Here is a 19,957-nt window from a genome sequence, read left to right on the forward strand (position 1 = left end):
TATATCTGTACGATGACCCCCCAGCAGCACAGAATCTGTGGCCCCCTATACATACTGTAACCAGGTATATTATATCTGTACGATGACCGCCCAGCAGCACAGGATCTGTGGCACCCTATACATACTGTAACCAGGGATATTATATCTGTATGATGACCACCCAGCAGCACAGAATCTGTGGCCCCCTATACATACTGTAACCAGGGATATTATATCTATATGATGACCACCCAGCAGCACAGGATCTGCGGCACCCTATACATGCTGTAACCGGGGATATTATATCTGTATGATGACCGCCCGGCAGCACAGAATCTGCGGCCCCCTATACATACTGTAACCGGGGATATTATATCTGTATGATGACCGCCCGGCAGCACAGACTCTGTGGCACCCTATACATACTGTAACCATGGATATTATATCTGTATGATGACCGCCCGGCAGCACAGAATCTGTGGCACCCTATACATACTGTAACCAGGGATATTATATCTGTATGATGACCGCCCGGCAGCACAGAACCTGTGGCACCCTATACATACCGTAACCAGGGATATTATATCTGTATGATGACCGCCCGGCAGCACAGAATCTGTGGCACCCTATACATACTGTAACCAGGGATATTATATCTGTATGATGACCGTCCAGCAGCACAGAATCTGTGACACCCTATACATACTGTAACCAGGGATATTATATCTGTATGATGACCGCCCGGCAGCACAGAATCTGTGACACCCTATACATACTGTAACCAGGGATATTATATCTGTATGATGACCGCCCGGCAGCACAGAATCTGTGACACCCTATACATACTGTAACCAGGGATATTATATCTGTATGATGACCGCCCAGCAGCACAGAATCTGTGGCACCCTATACATACTGTAACCAGGGGTATTATATCTGTATGATGACCGCCCAGCAGCACAGAATCTGTGGCACCCTATACATACTGTAACCAGGGATATTATATCTGTATGATGACCGTCCAGCAGCACAGAACCTGTGGCACCCTATACATACTGTAACCAGGGATATTATATCTGTATGATGACCGCCCGGCAGCACAGAATCTGTGACACCCTATACATACTGTAACCAGGGATATTATATCTGTATGATGACCGCCCAGCAGCACAGAATCTGTGGCACTCTATACATACTGTAATTGAGGATATTATATCAGTATGATGACCACCCAGCAGCACAGAATTTGTGGCACCCTATACATACTGTAACCAGGGATATTATATCTGTATGATGACCGCCCAGCAGCACAGAATCTGTACTCTATACATACTGTAATTGAGGATATTATATCTGTATGATGACCACCCAGCAGCACAGAATCTGTGGCACCCTATACATACTGTAACCAGGGATATTATATCTGTATGATGACCACCCAGCAGCACAGAATCTGTGGCCCCCTATACATACTGTAACCAGGGATATTATATCTGTATGATGACCACCCAGCAGCACAGAATCTGTGGCGTCCTATACATACTGTAACCAGGGATATTATATCTGTATGATGACCGTCCAGCAGCACAGAATCTGTGGCACCTTATACATACTATAACCAGGGATATTATATCTGTATGATGACCGCCCAGCAGCACAGAATCTGTGGCCCCCTATACATACTGTAACCAGGGATATTATATCTGTATGATGACCACCCAGCAGCACAGAACCTGTGGCACCCTATACATACTGTAACCAGGGGTATTATATCTGTATGATGACCGCCCAGCAGCACAGAATCTGTGGCATCCTATACATACTGTAACCATGGATATTATATCTGTATGATGACCGCCCAGCAGCACAGAATCTGTGGCCCCCTATACATACTGTAACCAGGGATATTATATCTGTATGATGACTGTCCAGCAGCACGGAATCTGTGGCACCCTATAAACAGACAATGATGATTATGGTAGGGAGACAGAGGTGATAATAGACAAAAGGTGGTAGGGCAAAGGGAGAACCATGGGTAATGTCACATGACCTTCCATACCATTGTACCCTGTACACTGCTATTATTCCTATCCCTTCTACTGATGATGTAGATGAGTCACTGGGGAACATGGGGGATTGGTCAGATCTCTGGGCTGGTGGCAGACAATGATCTAATGTGTGGAGGAGAAGAGGACAATAATAGGGGCTGATGGCTCCTGACTCCCCCACTGGGCAGATACATTCCCCTCATCAGTCTGTATTAGGGAGGCCAATGATTTTGGCCTAAAATTGGCGGGATTTGAATCCCGGGATTGTCTGGAGTTGGGGGTGGGTAGGCATTTATGACATGTGCAGGGTGGGCAGTTTAGGGGGCGGGTTAATTTTTTTTTTTTATATAAGAGAGGCCGGGATTGAGCATTTTTCAATCCTGATTCCGGGATTCAAAAAATGCCCCGGGATTGGCATCCCTAGTCTGTACTGACAGAGGAGGGTGCGGGATAAGAGGCCGCTGTAGTGACAGAGGAGGGTGCGGGATAAGAGGCCGCTGTAGTGACAGAGGAGGGTGCGGGATAAGAGGCCGCTGTAGTGACAGAGGAAGGTGCGGGATAAGAGGCCGCTGTAGTGACAGAGGAGGGTGCGGGATAAGTGGCCGCTGTAGTGACAGAGGAGGGTGCGGGATAAGTGGCCGCTGTAGTGACAGAGGAGGGTGCGGGATAAGAGGCCGCTGTAGTGACAGAGGAAGGTGCGGGATAAGAGGCCGCTGTAGGGACAGAGGAGGGTGCGGGATAAGAGGCCGCTGTAGTGACAGAGGAGGGTGCGGGATAAGAGGCCGCTGTAGTGACAGAGGAGGGTGCGGGATAAGAGGCCGCTGTAGTGACAGAGGAGGGTGCGGGATAAGAGGCCGCTGTAGTGACAGAGGAGGGTGCGGGATAAGAGGCCGCTGTAGTGACAGAGGAAGGTGCGGGATAAGAGGCCGCTGTAGTGACAGAGGAGGGTGCGGGATAAGAGGCCGCTGTAGGGACAGAGGAGGGTGCGGGATAAGAGGCCGCTGTAGTGACAGAGGAGGGTACAGGATAAGAGGCTGCTGTAGTGACAGAGGAGGGTGCACGATAAGAGGCTGCTGTAGTGACAGAGGAAGGTGCGGGATAAGAGGATACTGTAGTGACAGAGGAGGGTGCGGGATAAGAGGCCGCTGTAGTGACAGAGGAGGGTGCAGGATAAGAGGCCGCTGTAGTGACAGAGGAGGGTGCAGGATAAGAGGCCGCTGTACTGACAGAGGAGGGTGCAGGATAAGAGGCCGCTGTAGTGACAGAGGAGGGTGCAGGATAAGAGGCCGCTGTAGTGACAGAGGAGGGTGCAGGATAAGAGGCCGCTGTAGTGACAGAGGAGGGTGCGAATAAGAGGCCGCTGTAGTGACAGAGGAGGGTGCAGGATAAGAGGCTGCTGTAGTGACAGAGGAGGGTGCAGGATAAGAGGCCGCTGTAGTGACAGAGGAGGGTGCGGGATAAGAGGCCGCTGTAGTGACAGAGGAAGGTGCGGGATAAGAGGCCGCTGTAGTGACAGAGGAGGGTGCGGGATAAGAGGCTGCTGTAGGGACAGAGGAGGGTGCGGGATAAGAGGCTGCTGTAGTGACAGAGGAGGGTACAGGATAAGAGGCTGCTGTAGTGACAGAGGAGGGTGCAGGATAAGAGGCTGCTGTAGTGACAGAGGAAGGTGCGGGATAAGAGGATACTGTAGTGACAGAGGAGGGTGCAGGATAAGAGGCTGCTGTAGTGACAGAGGAGGGTGCAGGATAAGAGGCCGCTGTACTGACAGAGGAGGGTGAGGAATAAGAAGCCACTGTAGTGACAGAGGAGGGTGCAGGATAAGAGGCTGCTGTAGTGACAGAAGAGGGTGCGGGATAAGAGGCCGCTGTAGTGACAGAGGAGGGTGCGGGATAAGAGGCTGCTGTAGTGACAGAGGAGGGTGCGGGATAAGAGGCTGCTGTAGTGACAGAGGAGGGTGCAGGATAAGAGGCCGCTGTAGTGACAGAACAAGGAGAATATGTGACTCTTTGTAATAAGTGATCATTACTCACCTGTGCTGGTATCTGTAGGGATTTCCTCCTCCTTACACTGCTGCTGACCCCTAACATCAATCTCTTCTTCTACCTTAATATCCGTCACTTCTTTTCCCTCTGTATCTTCTACCTTAATATCAGTCACATCCGTCTCTTCTCCCTCTGTATCTTCTACCTTAATATCAGTCATGCCTCCACCCTAAATAACAATAGTAAATATTAGTGTACAGATGGGGCAGGTCCCATATTGGCAGGGGATGGCGATGGCGACGCCAGCCGCCATCCCCCGCCAGCGCCATATCGACTGTGAGAAGGGGACACGTGCGCACGAGATGCGCGCGCGTCCCCTTCTGATGTCGCTTCCAGCTGCTCCCCTGGGTCCCCACCGGCTTGTCGGCGGTAATCCGGGGTACCCGCTGACGGAGATTGAGGTGCGCGTGAGACGCACGCGCATCTCAGTCTGATGGCTGGCGAGGCTGCTGGCTGGCGAGGCTGATTCGCCAGCCAGGATGAGGCCTGCCCCATCTGTATGAGACACACACAGCTTCTCTACAGATCTACAGGCATCCACCCACGACCCCTCCTCCCGTGATTCGCGGACACCCCTCACCTCCCTCCCCCACCCCCGTGCGTGATTCACGGCAACCCCAGGATTAAATGGCACATGCAAAACACTGGCACGGCTATGGTCGACAATGAAAACGGTTGACATGAGTTTTTGAAGATTTATTTTTCTTTTTTTGAATGTTTTCATATTCATTCTCATGTGTCGACATGGACACCGATGAAGTGCCACACTTATGTCAACATTTACATGTGTTGAACTTTCTGTGTTGATTTTTTCTTGTAGCAATTTTTTTCCAGTGACAACTATGAACTATGTGCACGTCAACCTACACATCATCAACCAATTCTTTGTATAATATATAACACCTGTTCTGTTTTACTGTAGGTGTTTTAAGTCAGACCTTTTACTGCTACTATTACTGTTTATGTAAATGCATTCTGAATGACAGCAACATCCTACCATCCGTCCCGCGCACCCCCCCTCCCGCAATTCACGCCCCCTCCCACGCTTTGCGGACCCCCGCCCTCTCCCGCGATTTGCCGACACCTGCGCCCCCTCCCTCCCTTGATTCACGGCACCCCCCGTGCCCCTCCCGCAATTCACGGCACCCCTAAGCCCCTCTTTAGTCCCCCGTATACTCACACACCCCTATCACTACCCAGCTTCCTGCTCTCCTGAACCGTAACTTCCACCACTGGGGAGTCGCTGACGCTGTTTTGCCCACATGCCCCTATCATGCCTCATAGCCCAGCCTCCTGCTCTCATGCACCCGAACTCCCACCCAGTAGGAGGAGACACTGACTCAGGGCCACCGTCCTGTACTCCTGTGCTGCCATGCTGGACCCTCACCCACTGGCAGAAGCTGCACAGTATCTCCCACCCTCCTCTTTAGTCCCCCTTATGCCCACACACCCCTATCACTACCCAGCCTCCTGTTTTCCTGTGTCGTGACCTCCGCCAGTGGGGAGCCGCTGACTCAGAAACACCCTACTATACTATTGCACACACACACCTAAACAACATGCACACACAGCCCCCACACCCACAAATGTCACTGTACCATCCACACTATCAATGTACATCTTACTCTGTAACCGCTTTTTAATTAAACAAAACAATACACACCCCCTTCCACATCATATGCTCTCTATTTAACACATTTCACCTATAACTCAAGTTGCAATACAGGCATCTTTCATACAATTCTAACCATCTTTCTCATATACAAATGTTCACAAATTAAGGGGGCGCAGCCCCTTACGCCGGTGTGAAGAGCGCCCTAGGGCGCGATGAATCACCTAGTTACCATATATTACCACACGTTACCATACATTACTCTACAAGAAAGTGTGAAGCGTAGGAGCCGGGAACTGTGTCCCTGTGCGAAGGGTCCTGTATGTGGGTCTGGTATTACAGTCACAGAGCACAACAGTCTGATCTACATCGGGACACCAGAGTCTGCTCCACCTGCATTATACCACAGAGCACCACAGTCTGCTCCACCTATATAACAGTAGTAGTATATAATGTAACAATAATACTAGATGTGATTACCTGACGCTGCCGGACACAACACTGGATCCTCCCGGCTGCCTCCACCGCAACTTATTAGTGCTGGCAACTCTGAAATGAGAAACAGGCAACCGTTGTGTGAACATACAAGCCAAAACCAATCATAAAACCCCCCCTCCCCCCAAAAGAAAGTATGCGGGGAGAGTGCAGCTGGGGATGTGGGGGGTTATGCACTAGTGGTGGGATTATTGGGTGATAGGTTGGGGCGGGTACAGGGCCGTCTTTCCCATTGGGCTTAATGGGCAGTTGCCCAGGGGCCCAAGGATAGTAGGGGCCCACCACAATGGGGAAGATGGCACTGTCCTAGGGAAAGGCGGCGAGCGGCGGGTGGAGGGGACCTGGGCGGCTTGTGGGGTGCGCAGGGGACCCAGGCAGCGTGTGCAGGGGACCCGGGCAGCGGACGGCATGTGCGGGGGACCCGGGCGGCGTGTGCAGGGGACCCGGACGGCGTCGTGTGGCGGGGTCCGTCTGGGAAGTGAAGACCTTCATGTTGTGCTGTCTGCCGTCGGGCGGGAAGCGCTGCTGTGCTGATTTTGAAAAGACTGCAACGCTTCCCACCCGGCGGCAAACCGCAGTACATCAAGGTCTGAGTCACCGATTCCTGGACGGACCACTCCACCCACCGCAGCTGCACATAGGGGAGGGGGGTTGTGAGGGGGGCCCTCAAAATATTTTGCCCAGGAGCCCATTATATTCTTAAAACGGCCCTGGGCAGGTACAGAGGTTAGGCCATAGGTTCCCAAACGCGGTCTTCAAGGCACCCCAGCGGTCCAGGTATTAAGTATATCCATGCTTGCCCACAGGTGACTTAATTAGTAACTCAATCAGTCTGATTTAACCATCTGTGCTGAGCCATGGATATACCTAAAACCTGGACTGTTGGGGTGCCTTTAGGGAACCTCTGGGTTAGGCACTGGGGGGGGGGGGGGGGGGGGATGCCAACATCGTTAAACTGACCCCCAGTCATCTGTATATCCCAGATTTATCTCCATATACATATAGCTATATATCCATATCTTATCTAAATACATCTATATTTCTATACATTCCGTATACAGAGCTGAGCACTACACCCCAGCTACATCACATAAGAGGAATGCAGTGGCCACATGAGAAGTGTTACTGCGCAGCAATAGACAGTGCGATAGGGAATACATGGCATGCTGCACTGTGCACTGCTGCAGAGTGATCATAGACACCGGGACACCACTCACCCGGGAACCCGCTGCCGCTCTCACCGCTTCCCCTGTCCCTGCCTGCTGCATGACGCCCCAGAAGAGAGGAGGGGGCGGGGCTGCACGGTGACGGGCGTGGAACGCAGAGCGACGGCAGAATACGGGGAAAGCCTAACCAGGAAGTATGCTGGAACGCAAATTCCGGAAGATGGGTGGAACGCATAACCCGGAAGCACGGAACGCGCATAACCTGGAAGTGTGTGGTAGCGGACGGCGGCGGCGGGTGAGTGTCTCCATAGACAGGGAATGAAAGAAGGCAAATAGCGTGTGACATACAGTAGGTACACAATGAGACTCGGGAGCTGCTGCTGGGGAGACGCTGCCTCCCGGCCTTACACGGGGGCTGTGGGGCTGTGGGGCTGTGGGGCTGTGGCTGAGGGGGGACATATTTAGCTGTATATCCCAATACAGTAACTGGGGCCCTGTCCCTCTGCCATAGGCTTGTTACCAGCAGTGTGTGGCCTGCCCTATCCTGGCTGCAGCCCTTCCCCCTAGGACAGGCATGTCCAAACTGTGGCCCTCCACGACACATCCCGACCCAGCATGCCTTTACATAGTTTTATACGGCCTACACACATGCCGATATTAAGGCATTTTCGGTACTTATGAGTTATCCGGGCGTCCGATATTTTCATCGCGTCGGAAATCGGGGGCATCGCGTCGGTCGTGGCCGTTATAAGGAGCCGTGACGCGATGCCCACGATTTCCCATAGACAGTAATGTTAAAAGACGCGATGGACCCGATTTCCGACACGATTTCCCATAGACAGTAATGTTAAAAGACACGATGGACCCGATTTCCCATAGACAGCAATGTTAAAATAAAATTACAAGGTGAAATTGGGCAATATGTTTTTAAAAAAAATGTTTCATGGCCCCCCACCACCGTTAACGCCACCCCGCTATTGACGCCAACCCGAAGCGTGGCGAGCCCGCGAGGGGCGGCGGTACGCGTCCTCCGACCTTTTCATGCCCTACTATCCACTAGGGCATGGAGTGAGAATAGAATAGTGTGGCGAGCGCAGCGAGCCACCGAGCCCGAAGCGTGGCGAGGGGACGCGAACACCTTCACAGGTATCCGCGTCCCCTCGCGGGGCTCGCTGCGCTCGCCACGCTTCGGGCTCGGTGGCTCGCTGCGCTCGCCACACTATTCTATTCTCACTCCACGCCCTAGTGGATAGTAGGGCATGAAAAGGTCGGAGGACGAGTACCGCCGCCCCTCGCGGGCTCGCTGCGCTCGCCACGCTTCGGGTTGGCGTCAATAGCGGGGTGGCGTTAACGGTGGTGGGGGGCCATGAAACATATTTTTTAAAAACATATTGGCCAATTTCACCTTGTAATTTTATTTTAACATTGCTGTCTATGGGAAATCGGGTCCATCGCGTCTTTTAACATTACTGTCTATGGGAAATCGTGGGCATCGCGTCGCGGCCTCTTATAACGGCCACGACCGACGCAATGCCCCCGATATCGTGTCTTTTAACATTACTGTCTATGGGAAATCGGGGGCATCGCGTCGCGGCCCCTTATAACGGCCACGACCGACGCGATGCTCCCGATTTGGAGCTAAATCGTGGGCATCGCGTCGGTCGGGTGTCCTTAAGTTAACCTAACTTAAGGACAACATCGGGCGCCCGGATAACTCATAAGTACCGCATTTTCTAAGCGATTTTGCTTAGTTTTGCAAAGTCGCTTAGCAAATGCCCTCACATCGGTGTATGTGTGGGGGCTGTATCTGCATCGGCGCGCGTCTTTATCGGTGGCCGAGATTGACGGACAGTGTCCATCAATCTCGGCATCGGCAGTGTTCTCCCACCGGAGAACACTGGTGCTGTCCGCTCGCTTAGCACACAGAGCTGACAGCTCGCTCTGTGTGTGGGCTGTCAGCTCTGTGTGCTAGGCGATAGCGGCGCAGCACAGCCCGACATAGCGCAGCTAGGTAGCCCTGCACACATCGGCATGTGTGTAGGGCCCATTAGAATTCATAATAGAAAAACTGGCAAGGCATGATGGGACTCGTAGTTTCACAATACCTGGAGGGCCATAGTTTGGACATGCTTGGCCTAGGGCAGTGGTTCCCAAACTTTTTCAAATCACGGCACCCTAAAGCATCAGAATTTCTTTCACGGCACCCCTAGGCCAAAAGTTTCTTATTCAGAAATAAAAACAATATATATATATATAATTAAGTATTTAAAAATTATTTTATGTCATACAAAGGTTATGATTTATGAATGAGGGGGAAGGGATTAGCTTCTCTTTGTCCACATATTTTATTATTGAAAGCCCACCAATGTTTTTGCTTTTATATTGACCATAAATAATTTGAATTGGTCCTTGACCACCAATCCAAGGCGCCCCTGCAAGTGTCCCGAGGCACCCCAGGGAGCTACGGCACACAGTTTGAGAACCACTGCCCTAGGGTATAAGGGGAACCCCCCAGCGCATACTTGCTTACCCTCCTACATTTTGCAGGAGACTCGCTGAAATACGGTAGCAGCAATCTCCCTCATTAGTCTAGCAATCTCCCTCATGCCACGCAGCCCATGTTATACTGTTACATTTTTTTGGGAAAAAGGAATGAGAGAGATTCATTTACATTGAATCATCAGCACTATTTCCCAGCACGTTACCAAGTATAGTAGCTCTTACTAACTGCTTTGGGGCTCATCTACATTTGGATATGTAATTTTTAAAGATTCCACTCAGATATAGCAGTAAACATCCACGCTTCTAGGTGCCACGTTCACAATCTCACTTCACAATCTCTCCACCCTAATGCCGCCCTGCTGGCTGAATTTTGTTTATGGATAACACTCTGGGGATGTGACCGGAGAGGTGACTGCTGGGAATGGGACATTATACAGTAACACCGGGGGATGTGACCGAAGAGGTGACTGCTGGGAATGGGACGTTATACAGTAACACCGGGGGATGTGACCGTAGAGGTGACTGCTGGGAATGGGACATTATACAGTAACACCGGGGGATGTGACCGGAGAGGTGACTGCTGGGAATGGGACATTATACAGTAACACTGGGGGAGGTGACCGGAGAGGTGACTGCTGGGAATGGGACATTATACAGTAACACTGGGGGAGGTGACCGGAGAGGTGACTGCTGGGAATGGGACGTTATACAGTAACACCGGGGGATGTGACCGGAGAGGTGACTGCTGGGAATGGGACGTTATACAGTAACACCGGGGGATGTGACCGGAGAGGTGACTGCTGGGAATGGGACATTATACAGTAACACCGGGGATGCGAACGGAGAGGTGACAGCTGGGAATGGGGCATTATACAGTAACACCGGGGGATGTGACCGGAGAAGTGACTGCTGGGAATGGGACATTATACAGTAACACCGGGGATGTGACCGGAGAGGTGACTGCTGGGAATGGGGCATTATACAGTAACACCGGGGGGATGTGACCGGAGAGGTGACTGCTGGGAATGGGACGTTATACAGTAACACCGGGGGATGTGACCGGAGAGGTGACTGCTGGGAATGGGACATTATACAGTAACACCGGGGATGCGAACGGAGAGGTGACAGCTGGGAATGGGGCATTATACAGTAACACCGGGGGATGTGACCGGAGAAGTGACTGCTGGGAATGGGACATTATACAGTAACACCGGGGATGTGACCGGAGAGGTGACTGCTGGGAATGGGACGTTATACAGTAACACCAGGGGATGTGACCGGAGAGGTGACTGCTGGGAATGGGACGTTATACAGTAACACCGGGGATGCGACCGGAGAGGTGACTGCTGGGAATGGGGCATTATACAGTAACACCGGGGGATGTGACAGGAGAGGTGACTGCTGGGAATGGGACATTATACAGTAACACTGGGGGAGGTGACCGGAGAGGTGACTGCTGGGAATGGGACATTATACAGTAACACTGGGGGAGGTGACCGGAGAGGTGACTGCTGGGAATGGGACGTTATACAGTAACACCGGGGCATGTGACCGGAGAGTTGACTGCTGGGAATGGGACGTTATACAGTAACACCGGGAGGATGTGACCAGAGAGGTGACTGCTGGGAATGGGACGTTATACAGTAACACCGGGGGGATGTGACCGTAGAGGTGACTGCTGGGAATGGGACATTATACAGTAACACTGGGGGAGGTGACCGGAGAGGTGACTGCTGGGAATGGGGCATTATACAGTAACACCGGGGATGCGACCGGAGAGGTGACTCCTGGTAATGGGACATTATACAGTAACACCGGGGGATGTTACTGGAGAGGTGACTGCTGGGAATGGGACGTTATACAGTAACACCGGGGGGATGTGACCGGAGAGCTGACTGCTGGGAATGGGACGTTATACAGTGACACCGGGGGATGTGACCGGAGAGCTGACTGCTGGGAATGGGACATTATACAGTGACACCTGGGGATGTGACAGGAGAGGTGACTGCTGGGAATGGGACATTATACAGTAACACCGGGGGATGTGACCGGAGAGGTGACTGCTGGGAATGGGGCATTATACAGTAACACCGGGGGATGTGACCGGAGAGGTGACTGCTGGGAATGGTTCATTATACAGTAACACCGGGATGTGACCGGAGAGGTGACTGATGGGAATGGGGCATTATACAGTAACACCGGGATGTGACCGGAGAGGTGACTGCTGGGAATGGGGCATTATACAGTAACACCGGGATGTGACCGGAGAGGTGACTCCTGGTAATGGGGCATTACACAGTAACACCGGGGGATGTGACCGGAGAGGTGACTGCTGGGAATGGGGCATTATACAGTAACACCGGGGGATGTGACCGGAGAGGTGACTGCTGGGAATGGGACATTATACAGTAACACCGGGGGATGTGACCGGAGAGGTGACTCCTGGTAATGGGGCATTACACAGTAACACCGGGGGATGTGACCGGAGAGGTGACTGCTGGGAATGGGACATTATACAGTAACACCAGGGGATGTGTCTGGGTGTTGACTGTATCACTTTGTGTGTCAGGTTCCTATAAAGTGTCAGGATGTCACTGTCTATCTGTCCATGGAGGAGTGGGACCATATAGAGCCAGGATCTAGAGGAACACAAGTGTCTGTATAAGGACAATCTGACTGAGAATCACCAGCCCCTCACATCGCTGGGTAAAAGGAAACTTTCATGTATTTTAAAGTGACAGCAGTTGTATGGACCCGTTGCTTCTCCTCTTCTGGCCCCCCACCACCACCACGTTAATCGCTAGTCCTCTCCCCTGCACTTTAACAATCACTGTGCTATAATGAAAAGTACTGAGGAGGAAAGGGATCTAGGAGTCACTATGGGAAGCAATGTAACAAAGCAATGAGGAAGACCAGGCAGATGCTTCCTTCCATAGGGAGAGGAATGAGCTGCAGACATTTGGTGAGTGTTGCTCAGAGATGTGCAGACAAGGCGGGCACTAGGGGAGGGATTAGGGGTAGGTGCCTCCGCTAGAACTGACGGTCACATAAGTGCCAGAACCCACCGCTGGTGATACCTCAGAGACCAAATAAGCGACCGCTGGGCCACTAGGGATGATGCTGTAGGTCCACATTCTCTTCTCGGTTTTGTTGATGGCCTAATGTGTTGGTAGAAGTGGGCTCAGTAACATACAGGGGGTCTGTATAGGACTGACAGAGCGGAGCAGCAGTAGAACCTTGTGCTGGGAATTCCATCTAGACAGTGCAAGCGTAATAGGTGGTAGTGGTGACTTCCTGTATAGGAGGAGACCAGGCTGGTGGGCTAATGGCTGGTGGGAACATGTCTGATGCTCTATGGATTGTGTTGGCAGCCAGGATGAGATGGCAGAACCTCAGTAAAGCGGCTAACACTGATGGTGACAGGTCCGGAGAGAACGTGTGTATTATCCACATAGGGATAATGCTGATATCCACAGGAGCTGATCAGTTTTCCATGGCACACACTATAGATGGAGAAGAGCAGAGGTCCTGGGATTAGGCCGTGTGAGACCCCAACTGAAGAAGGCAGCAGTGGGGAGGATGCAGAGAAGCACTTTATGCTAGATCAGCAGGATGGGGCCCAGGGTCAGGCTGTGTCCTGAGGACCTCGGCGATGTAGTGTATGTATGAGAACAGAGAGGTCACCAGCATCCGACGCAGCAGAGAGATCCTGGGGAGTATAAGGGAGCAATGGCCTTACCATCACAGTCATCCTCACCTGAGGAAGTGCAGTCTCTGCGGAGTGTTGGGCAGGAAAGCCAGGCTGATGAGGATCCGGTACCACGTGTTAGTGTTAGGGAAATGTAGACAACTAGGAGGCAAATCAGGTGAGAGATGGGGCAGTAACTTGTGAGAGCTGGGATCAGATTTGTGTGTTCTCAGTATAGGAGTAATCACTGCGTGCTCCCATAGTGATGGGATTATAGCAGCATAGAGAGACCATATGTGAGGCTGGGATGTGCACAGGAGACAGGGATGGACTGATATGTGAGGGTGCAGGATGGAGAGGACAGGGAGCACAGTAGGAAGTAGGCACTGATAGTAGGGGGATGTGGGAGGGCTGAGCGATGCCTGAGCTGAGAGATGGCAGTGTGTTACTTTGTGGTGTCGGGGGCGTATCGGTAGCAGTGGTGGATGGCAGTGTATGTAAGGAGGTCAGGAGTACAAGATGGCTGCCAATGACTGTCTATCTTGCGTACACCTAAGGAGGCGTTGTGCTGCTTTATTGGGCCAGCCATGGCTTATATGGGGTAGTGTATAGTATAGACAGCTAGGCTCCCCCTCTTGTTCAGGACAAAGAGAATTTTTTTTTTTTTAAAAGAATAACTTCCCTTCTCCTTTGGCTTATTTCTTTTGGGTGTATTCTCCCGTCTTGGAGGGTTGCAGCTCCGAAAATTAATCACCCGGGAAGCTTTGGCAGAGAGGTGGGAACGTTGTTGTGTAATGACACAGAATTCTGCTGATATGAGGGTTCTTCAGCAGAAAGGTTCCAGTAATGGAGGAGACCTTGCAGGGGATAAGGTGCTGATGTGGGGGTGAGAAAAGTCTGTTCTAGAGATCATAAATAAGCCCTAGTCTACAGAAACAGGCAGTGACCACCCCAATGTCTATATGAGTCAGTCCATAGGGACTGTCCAAGAGCAAAGGTTACAGAGAGTAGTTTGCAGACGCAAGGAGAATATCGGGATCTTGAAATCGCCCATTGTGAAGATCTATTCCAACCTGTCTGCTTCCAAACCTGGAGGTGTGAGTGAGGTGGAGAGCACTGTGTGAGAGGGCTTCAGGTGAGGCAGCTTCAGACGAGGCAGTGTCTGATGTGTGAGCCATGTTTCTGCTATTGCCAGAGGGGTGAGGTTGTTTAAGAGAGAGAAAACCTAGATGGTTAGTTTGTTACAGGCATTCCATCCTGCACAATTAAAGGGTTTGTAAAGTTATAGGAGAAGGGGGATGTGTTTTATGTTTGCTGAATTCCTGTAGTATTCTGAATTAGATTTTCATGTCGCCTGGACTTAGAGATAAATCCCCTACTAAAAGAAGCAGAAGGTGAGAGAGATTACATTTATAAATAGTGACTATAAGATGTGTGTGATTTTATATATTTAATTAGGGGGAAGATCTGTGTGATATTACGGTAGAGGATATAGAGGGAGAAAAAGAGATGGATCAGCAGTGTAAGGAGGAGGAAATCCCTACAGACACCAGCACAGGTGAGTAATAATCACATATATACCATGTCCTCAGTCACTGCGTGTCTCCTACAGATGGGCCCAGTAACAGAGATACCCCAGAGAGATGTCCCCGTCCTCTGTATTCCCAGGATAATCACATATATACCATGTCCTCAGTCACTGCGTGTCTCCTACAGATGGGCCCAGTAACAGAGATACCCCAGAGAGATGTCCCCGTCCTCTGTATTCCCAGGATAATCACATATATACAATGTCCTCAGTCACTGCGTGTCTCCTACAGATGGGCCCAGTAACAGAGTTACCCCAGAGAGATGCCCCCGTCCTCTGTTTTCCCAGGATAATCACATATATACTATGTCCTCAGTCACTGTGTGTCTCCTACAGATGGGCCCAGTAACAGAGATACCCCAGATAGATGCCCCTGTCCTCTGTATTCCCAGGATAATCACATATATACCATGTACTCTGTCACTGTGTGTCTCCTACAGATGGGCCCAGTAACAGAGATACCCCAGAGAGATGTCCCCGTCCTCTGTATTCCCAGGATAATCACATATATACCATGTCCTCAGTCACTGTGTGTCTCCTACAGATGGGCGCAGTAACAGAGATACCCCAGAGAGATGTCCCTGTCCTCTGTATTCCCAGGATAATCACATATATACCATGTCATCAGTCACTGCGTGTCTCCTACAGATGGGCCCAGTAACAGAGATACCCCAGAGAGATGTCCCCGTCCTCTGTATTCCCAGGATAATCACATATATACCATGTCCTCAGTCACTGTGTGTCTCCTACAGATGGGCGCAGTAACAGAGATACCCCAGAGAGATGTCCCTGTCCTCTGTATTCCCAGGATAATCACATATATACCATGTCCTCAGTCACTGCGTGTCTCCTACAGATGGGCCCAGTAACAGAGATACCCCAGAGAGATGTCCCCGTCCTCTGTATTCCCAGGATAATCACATATATACCATGTCCTCAGTCACTGCGTGTCTCCTACAGATGGGCCCAGTAACAGAGATACCCCAGAGAGGTGTCCCCGTCCTCTGTATTCCCAGGATAATCACATATATACCATGTCCTCAGTCACTGCGTGTCTCCTACAGATGGGCCCAGTAACAGAGATACCCCAGAGAGATGTCCCCGTCCTCTGTATTCCCAGGATAATCACATATATACCCTCAGTCACTGTGTGTCTCCTACAGATGGGCCCAGTAACAGAGATACCCCAGAGAGATGTCCCCATCCTCTGAATTCCCAGGATAATCACATATATACAATCTCCTCAGTCACTGTGTGTCTCCTACAGATGGAGCCAGTAACAGAGATACCCCAGAGAGATGTCCCCGTCCTCTGTATTCCCAGGATAATCACATATATACAATGTCCTCAGTCACTGCGTGTCTCCTACAGATGGGTCCAGTAACAGAGATACCCCAGAGAGATGTCCCCATCCTCTGTATTCCCAGGATAATCACATATATACCATGTCCTCAGTCACTGTGTGTCTCCTACAGATGGGCCCATTAACAGAGATACCCCAGAGAGATGTCCCCGTCCTCTGTATTCCCAGGATAATCACATATATACCATGTCCTCAGTCACTGAGTGTCTCCTACAGATGGGTCCAGTAACAGAGATACCCCAGAGAGATGTCCCGTCCTCTGTATTCCCAGGATAATCACATATATACCATGTACCCAGTCACTGCGTGTCTCCTACAGATGGGCCCAGTAACAGAGATACCCCAGAGAGATGTCCCCGTCCTCTGTATTCCCAGGATAATCACATATATACCATGTTCTCAGTCACTTCGTGTCTCCTACAGATGGGCGCAGTAACAGAGATCCCCCAGAGAGATGTCCCCGTCCTCTGTATTCCCAAGATAATCACATATATACCATGTCCTCAGTCACTGTGTGTCTGCTACAGATGGGCCCAGTAACAGAGATACCCAGAGAGATGTCCCCGTCCTCTGTATTCCCAGGATAATCACATATATACCATGTCCTCAGTCACTGCGTGTCTCCTACAGATGGGCCTAGTAACAGAGATACCCCAGAGAGATGTCCCCGTCCTCTGTATTCCCAGGATAATCACATATATACTATGTCCTCAGTCACTGCGTGTCTCCTACAGATGGGGCCAGTAACAGAGATACCCCAGAGAGATGTCCCCGTCCTCTGTATTCCCAGGATAATCACATATATACCATGTCCTCAGTCACTGTGTGTCTCCTACAGATGGGCCCAGTAACAGAGATACCCCGGAGAGATGTCCCCGTCCTCTGTATTCCCAGGATAATCACATATATACAATGTCCTCAGCCACTGTGTGTCTCCTACAGATGGGCCCAGTAACAGATATACCCTAGAGAGATGTCCCCGTCCTCTGTATTCCCAGGATAATCACATATATACCATGTCCTCAGTCACTGCGTGTCTCCTACAGATGGGCGCAGTAACAGAGATCCCCCAGAGAGATGTCCCCGTCCTCTGTATTCCCAAGATAATCACATATATACCATGTCCTCAGTCACTGTGTGTCTGCTACCAGATGGGCCCAGTAACAGAGATACCCCAGAGAGATGTCCCCGTCCTCTGTATTCCCAGGATAATCACATATATACCATGTCCTCAGTCACTGCGTGTCTCCTACAGATGGGCCTAGTAGACAGAGATACCCCAGAGAGATGTCCCCGTCCTCTGTATTCCCAGGATAATCACATATATACTATGTCCTCAGTCACTGCGTGTCTCCTACAGATGGGGCCAGTAACAGAGATACCCCAGAAGAGATGTCCCCGTCCTCTGTATTCCCAGGATAATCACATATATACCATGTCCTCAGTCACTGTGTGTCTCCTACAGATGGGCCCAGTAACAGAGATACCCCGGAGAGATGTCCCCGTCCTCTGTATTCCCAGGATAATCACATATATACAATGTCCTCAGCCACTGTGTGTCTCCTACAGATGGGCCCAGTAACAGATAGACCCTAGAGAGATGTCCCCGTCCTCTGTATTCCCAGCATAATCACATATATACAATGTCCTCATCACTGCGTGTCTCCTACAGATGGGCCCAGTAACAGAGATACCCCAGAGAGATGTCCCCGTCCTCTGTATTCCCAGGATAATCTCCTATATATTTGGCTACAATCTGTCACTCAAAGTGGGTGTCTGTGTCTATAACGCTCTGTTCCTGGACTTTCCTCTTAATGTGTGATTGCCTTCATCTGTGCTGAACACCTTTCTGAGAAATTAACCTGTTTAAAACAGGTGATGGCAATCATACATTAAGGGGAAGTCTAGAAACAGAGCATTGTGTCCCTCCTGGAGAGGGTCATGTTGGGAGGTATGTGACAGACCAGCCCAGTGAGCCCACAGACAGTGCCAGACACCCACTGCCTTCCCATGTTGCCCAGCACTACTACTCCACAGCCACCAGGTGAGCGCCCCCCTCCCGCGATTTGCGGCAAAAACACCCGCTCCCCCCCACTACCGCGATTCGCAGCAAAAAGAACCCCCCCACGACCCCTCCCGCAATTCGCGGCATAACCACCACCCCGCGACCCCCCCCTCCCGCGAATCGCGGCAAACCCTCCCCCGTGACCCCCCCCCCCCGATTCGCGGAAAAACACCCCCAGCGACCTCCCTCCCGCGATTTGCGGCAAAAAGAACCCCCCCCGCGACCCCCCTTGCACGATTGGCGGCACCCCCCCTGCGACCCCCCCCTCCCGCGATTTGTGGCAAAACCTCCCCCCTGCGCCCCCCCCTCCCACGATTTGCGGCAAAAACACCCGCTCCCCCGCGACCCACCCTACCACGATTCACAGCAAAAACACCCCCGCGACCCCCCCTCCCGCGATTCGCTGTAAAAAGAACCCCCCCACGACCCCTCCCGCAATTCGCGGCATAACCACCACCCCGCGACCCCCCCTCCCGCGAATCGCGGCAAAACCCTCCCCCGTGACCCCCCGAATCGCGGAAAAAACACTCCCCGCGACCTCCCTCCCGCGATTCGCGGCAAAAAAGAACCCCCCCCCCCGCCATTCGCAGCAGCCCCAGGATTAAATGGCACATGCAAAACACTGACATGGCTATGGTCGACAATGAAAAAGGTTGACATGAGTTTTTGAAGATTTATTTTAAATTTTTTTAATTTTTTCATATTCATTGTCATGTGTCGACATGGACACCAATGAAGTGGCACACTTATGTCAACATTTACATGTGTTGACCTTTCTGTGTTGATTTTTTCTTGTGGCGATTCGCGTCACGCCCCCCGCAACCCCCCCTCCCGCGATTCGCGGCACCCCCCGTGAGCCCCCACCTCCCGCAATTCGCGGCAACCCCACACCGGAAACCCCTGTGAACCCCGCCCTCCCGCGATTCGCTGCACCCACCCCCGCGACCCCCCCTCCCGCAATTCGCGGCACCCCCGCGTGATTCGCGGCAGCTCCAGAATTAAATTGCACATGGAAAACACTGACATGGCTATGGTCGACAATGAAAAAGGTTGACATGAGTTTTTGAAGTTTTTTTGTAATTTTTTGAATATTTTCATATTCATTCTCATGTGTCGACATGGACACCAATGAAGTGCCACACTTATGTCAACATTTACATGTGTTGACCTTTCTGTGTTGATTTTTTTTCTTGTGGCGATTCGCGTCACACCCCCCCGCAACCCCCCTCCGGCGATTCCCGGCACCCCCCCGCGACCCCCCCCCTCCCGCAATTCGCGGCAACCCCCCGCCGGAACCCCCATGAACCCCGCTCTCCCGCGATTCGCGGCACCCACCCCCCGCAAACCCCCCCCTCCCGCAAATCGCGGCACCCCCGCGATTAGCGGCAGCCCCAGGATTAAATGGCACA

At 51.6% G+C, this 19,957-nt stretch overlaps 2 protein-coding genes across 8 annotated transcripts in view; one reads left to right on the plus strand and one right to left on the minus strand.

Annotated features, from left to right (window-relative positions):
* Window positions 1–4,233, minus strand: part of LOC146053265 (uncharacterized) — a 187,512-nt gene extending 183,279 nt beyond the window's left edge. The window contains exons 1-2 of one of the 2 annotated variants that reach the window (XM_083167974.1): window positions 4,170–4,186; window positions 4,058–4,130 (exon numbers count right to left, since the gene is read on the minus strand). In XM_083167974.1, coding sequence (XP_083024100.1) covers window positions 4,058–4,114 — 57 coding nt within the window. In that variant the 5' untranslated portion in view covers window positions 4,115–4,130; window positions 4,170–4,186. Of the gene's footprint in view, window positions 1–4,057 lie in introns of both variants that reach the window. The other variant, XM_083167977.1, reaches the window with a different exon arrangement.
* LOC146053262 (uncharacterized) overlaps window positions 1–19,957 on the plus strand; it is a 137,684-nt gene that overhangs the window by 56,439 nt on the left and 61,288 nt on the right. For 2 of the 6 annotated variants that reach the window (XM_083167965.1, XM_083167967.1), the window contains exons 1-2: window positions 7,524–7,637; window positions 14,991–15,090. In XM_083167965.1, coding sequence (XP_083024091.1) covers window positions 7,539–7,637; window positions 14,991–15,090 — 199 coding nt within the window. In that variant the 5' untranslated portion in view covers window positions 7,524–7,538. Of the gene's footprint in view, window positions 1–7,523; window positions 7,638–12,413; window positions 12,807–13,430; window positions 13,670–14,990; window positions 15,091–19,957 lie in introns of those variants that run through there. The other 4 variants (XM_083167968.1, XM_083167969.1, XM_083167966.1 and 1 more) reach the window with 4 other exon arrangements.

The sequence above is a fragment of the Crinia signifera genome, unplaced genomic scaffold, assembly GCF_055691185.1.
Source record: "Crinia signifera unplaced genomic scaffold, ASM5569118v1 HAP2_SCAFFOLD_134, whole genome shotgun sequence".
Classification (NCBI taxonomy): domain Eukaryota; kingdom Metazoa; phylum Chordata; class Amphibia; order Anura; family Myobatrachidae; genus Crinia; species Crinia signifera.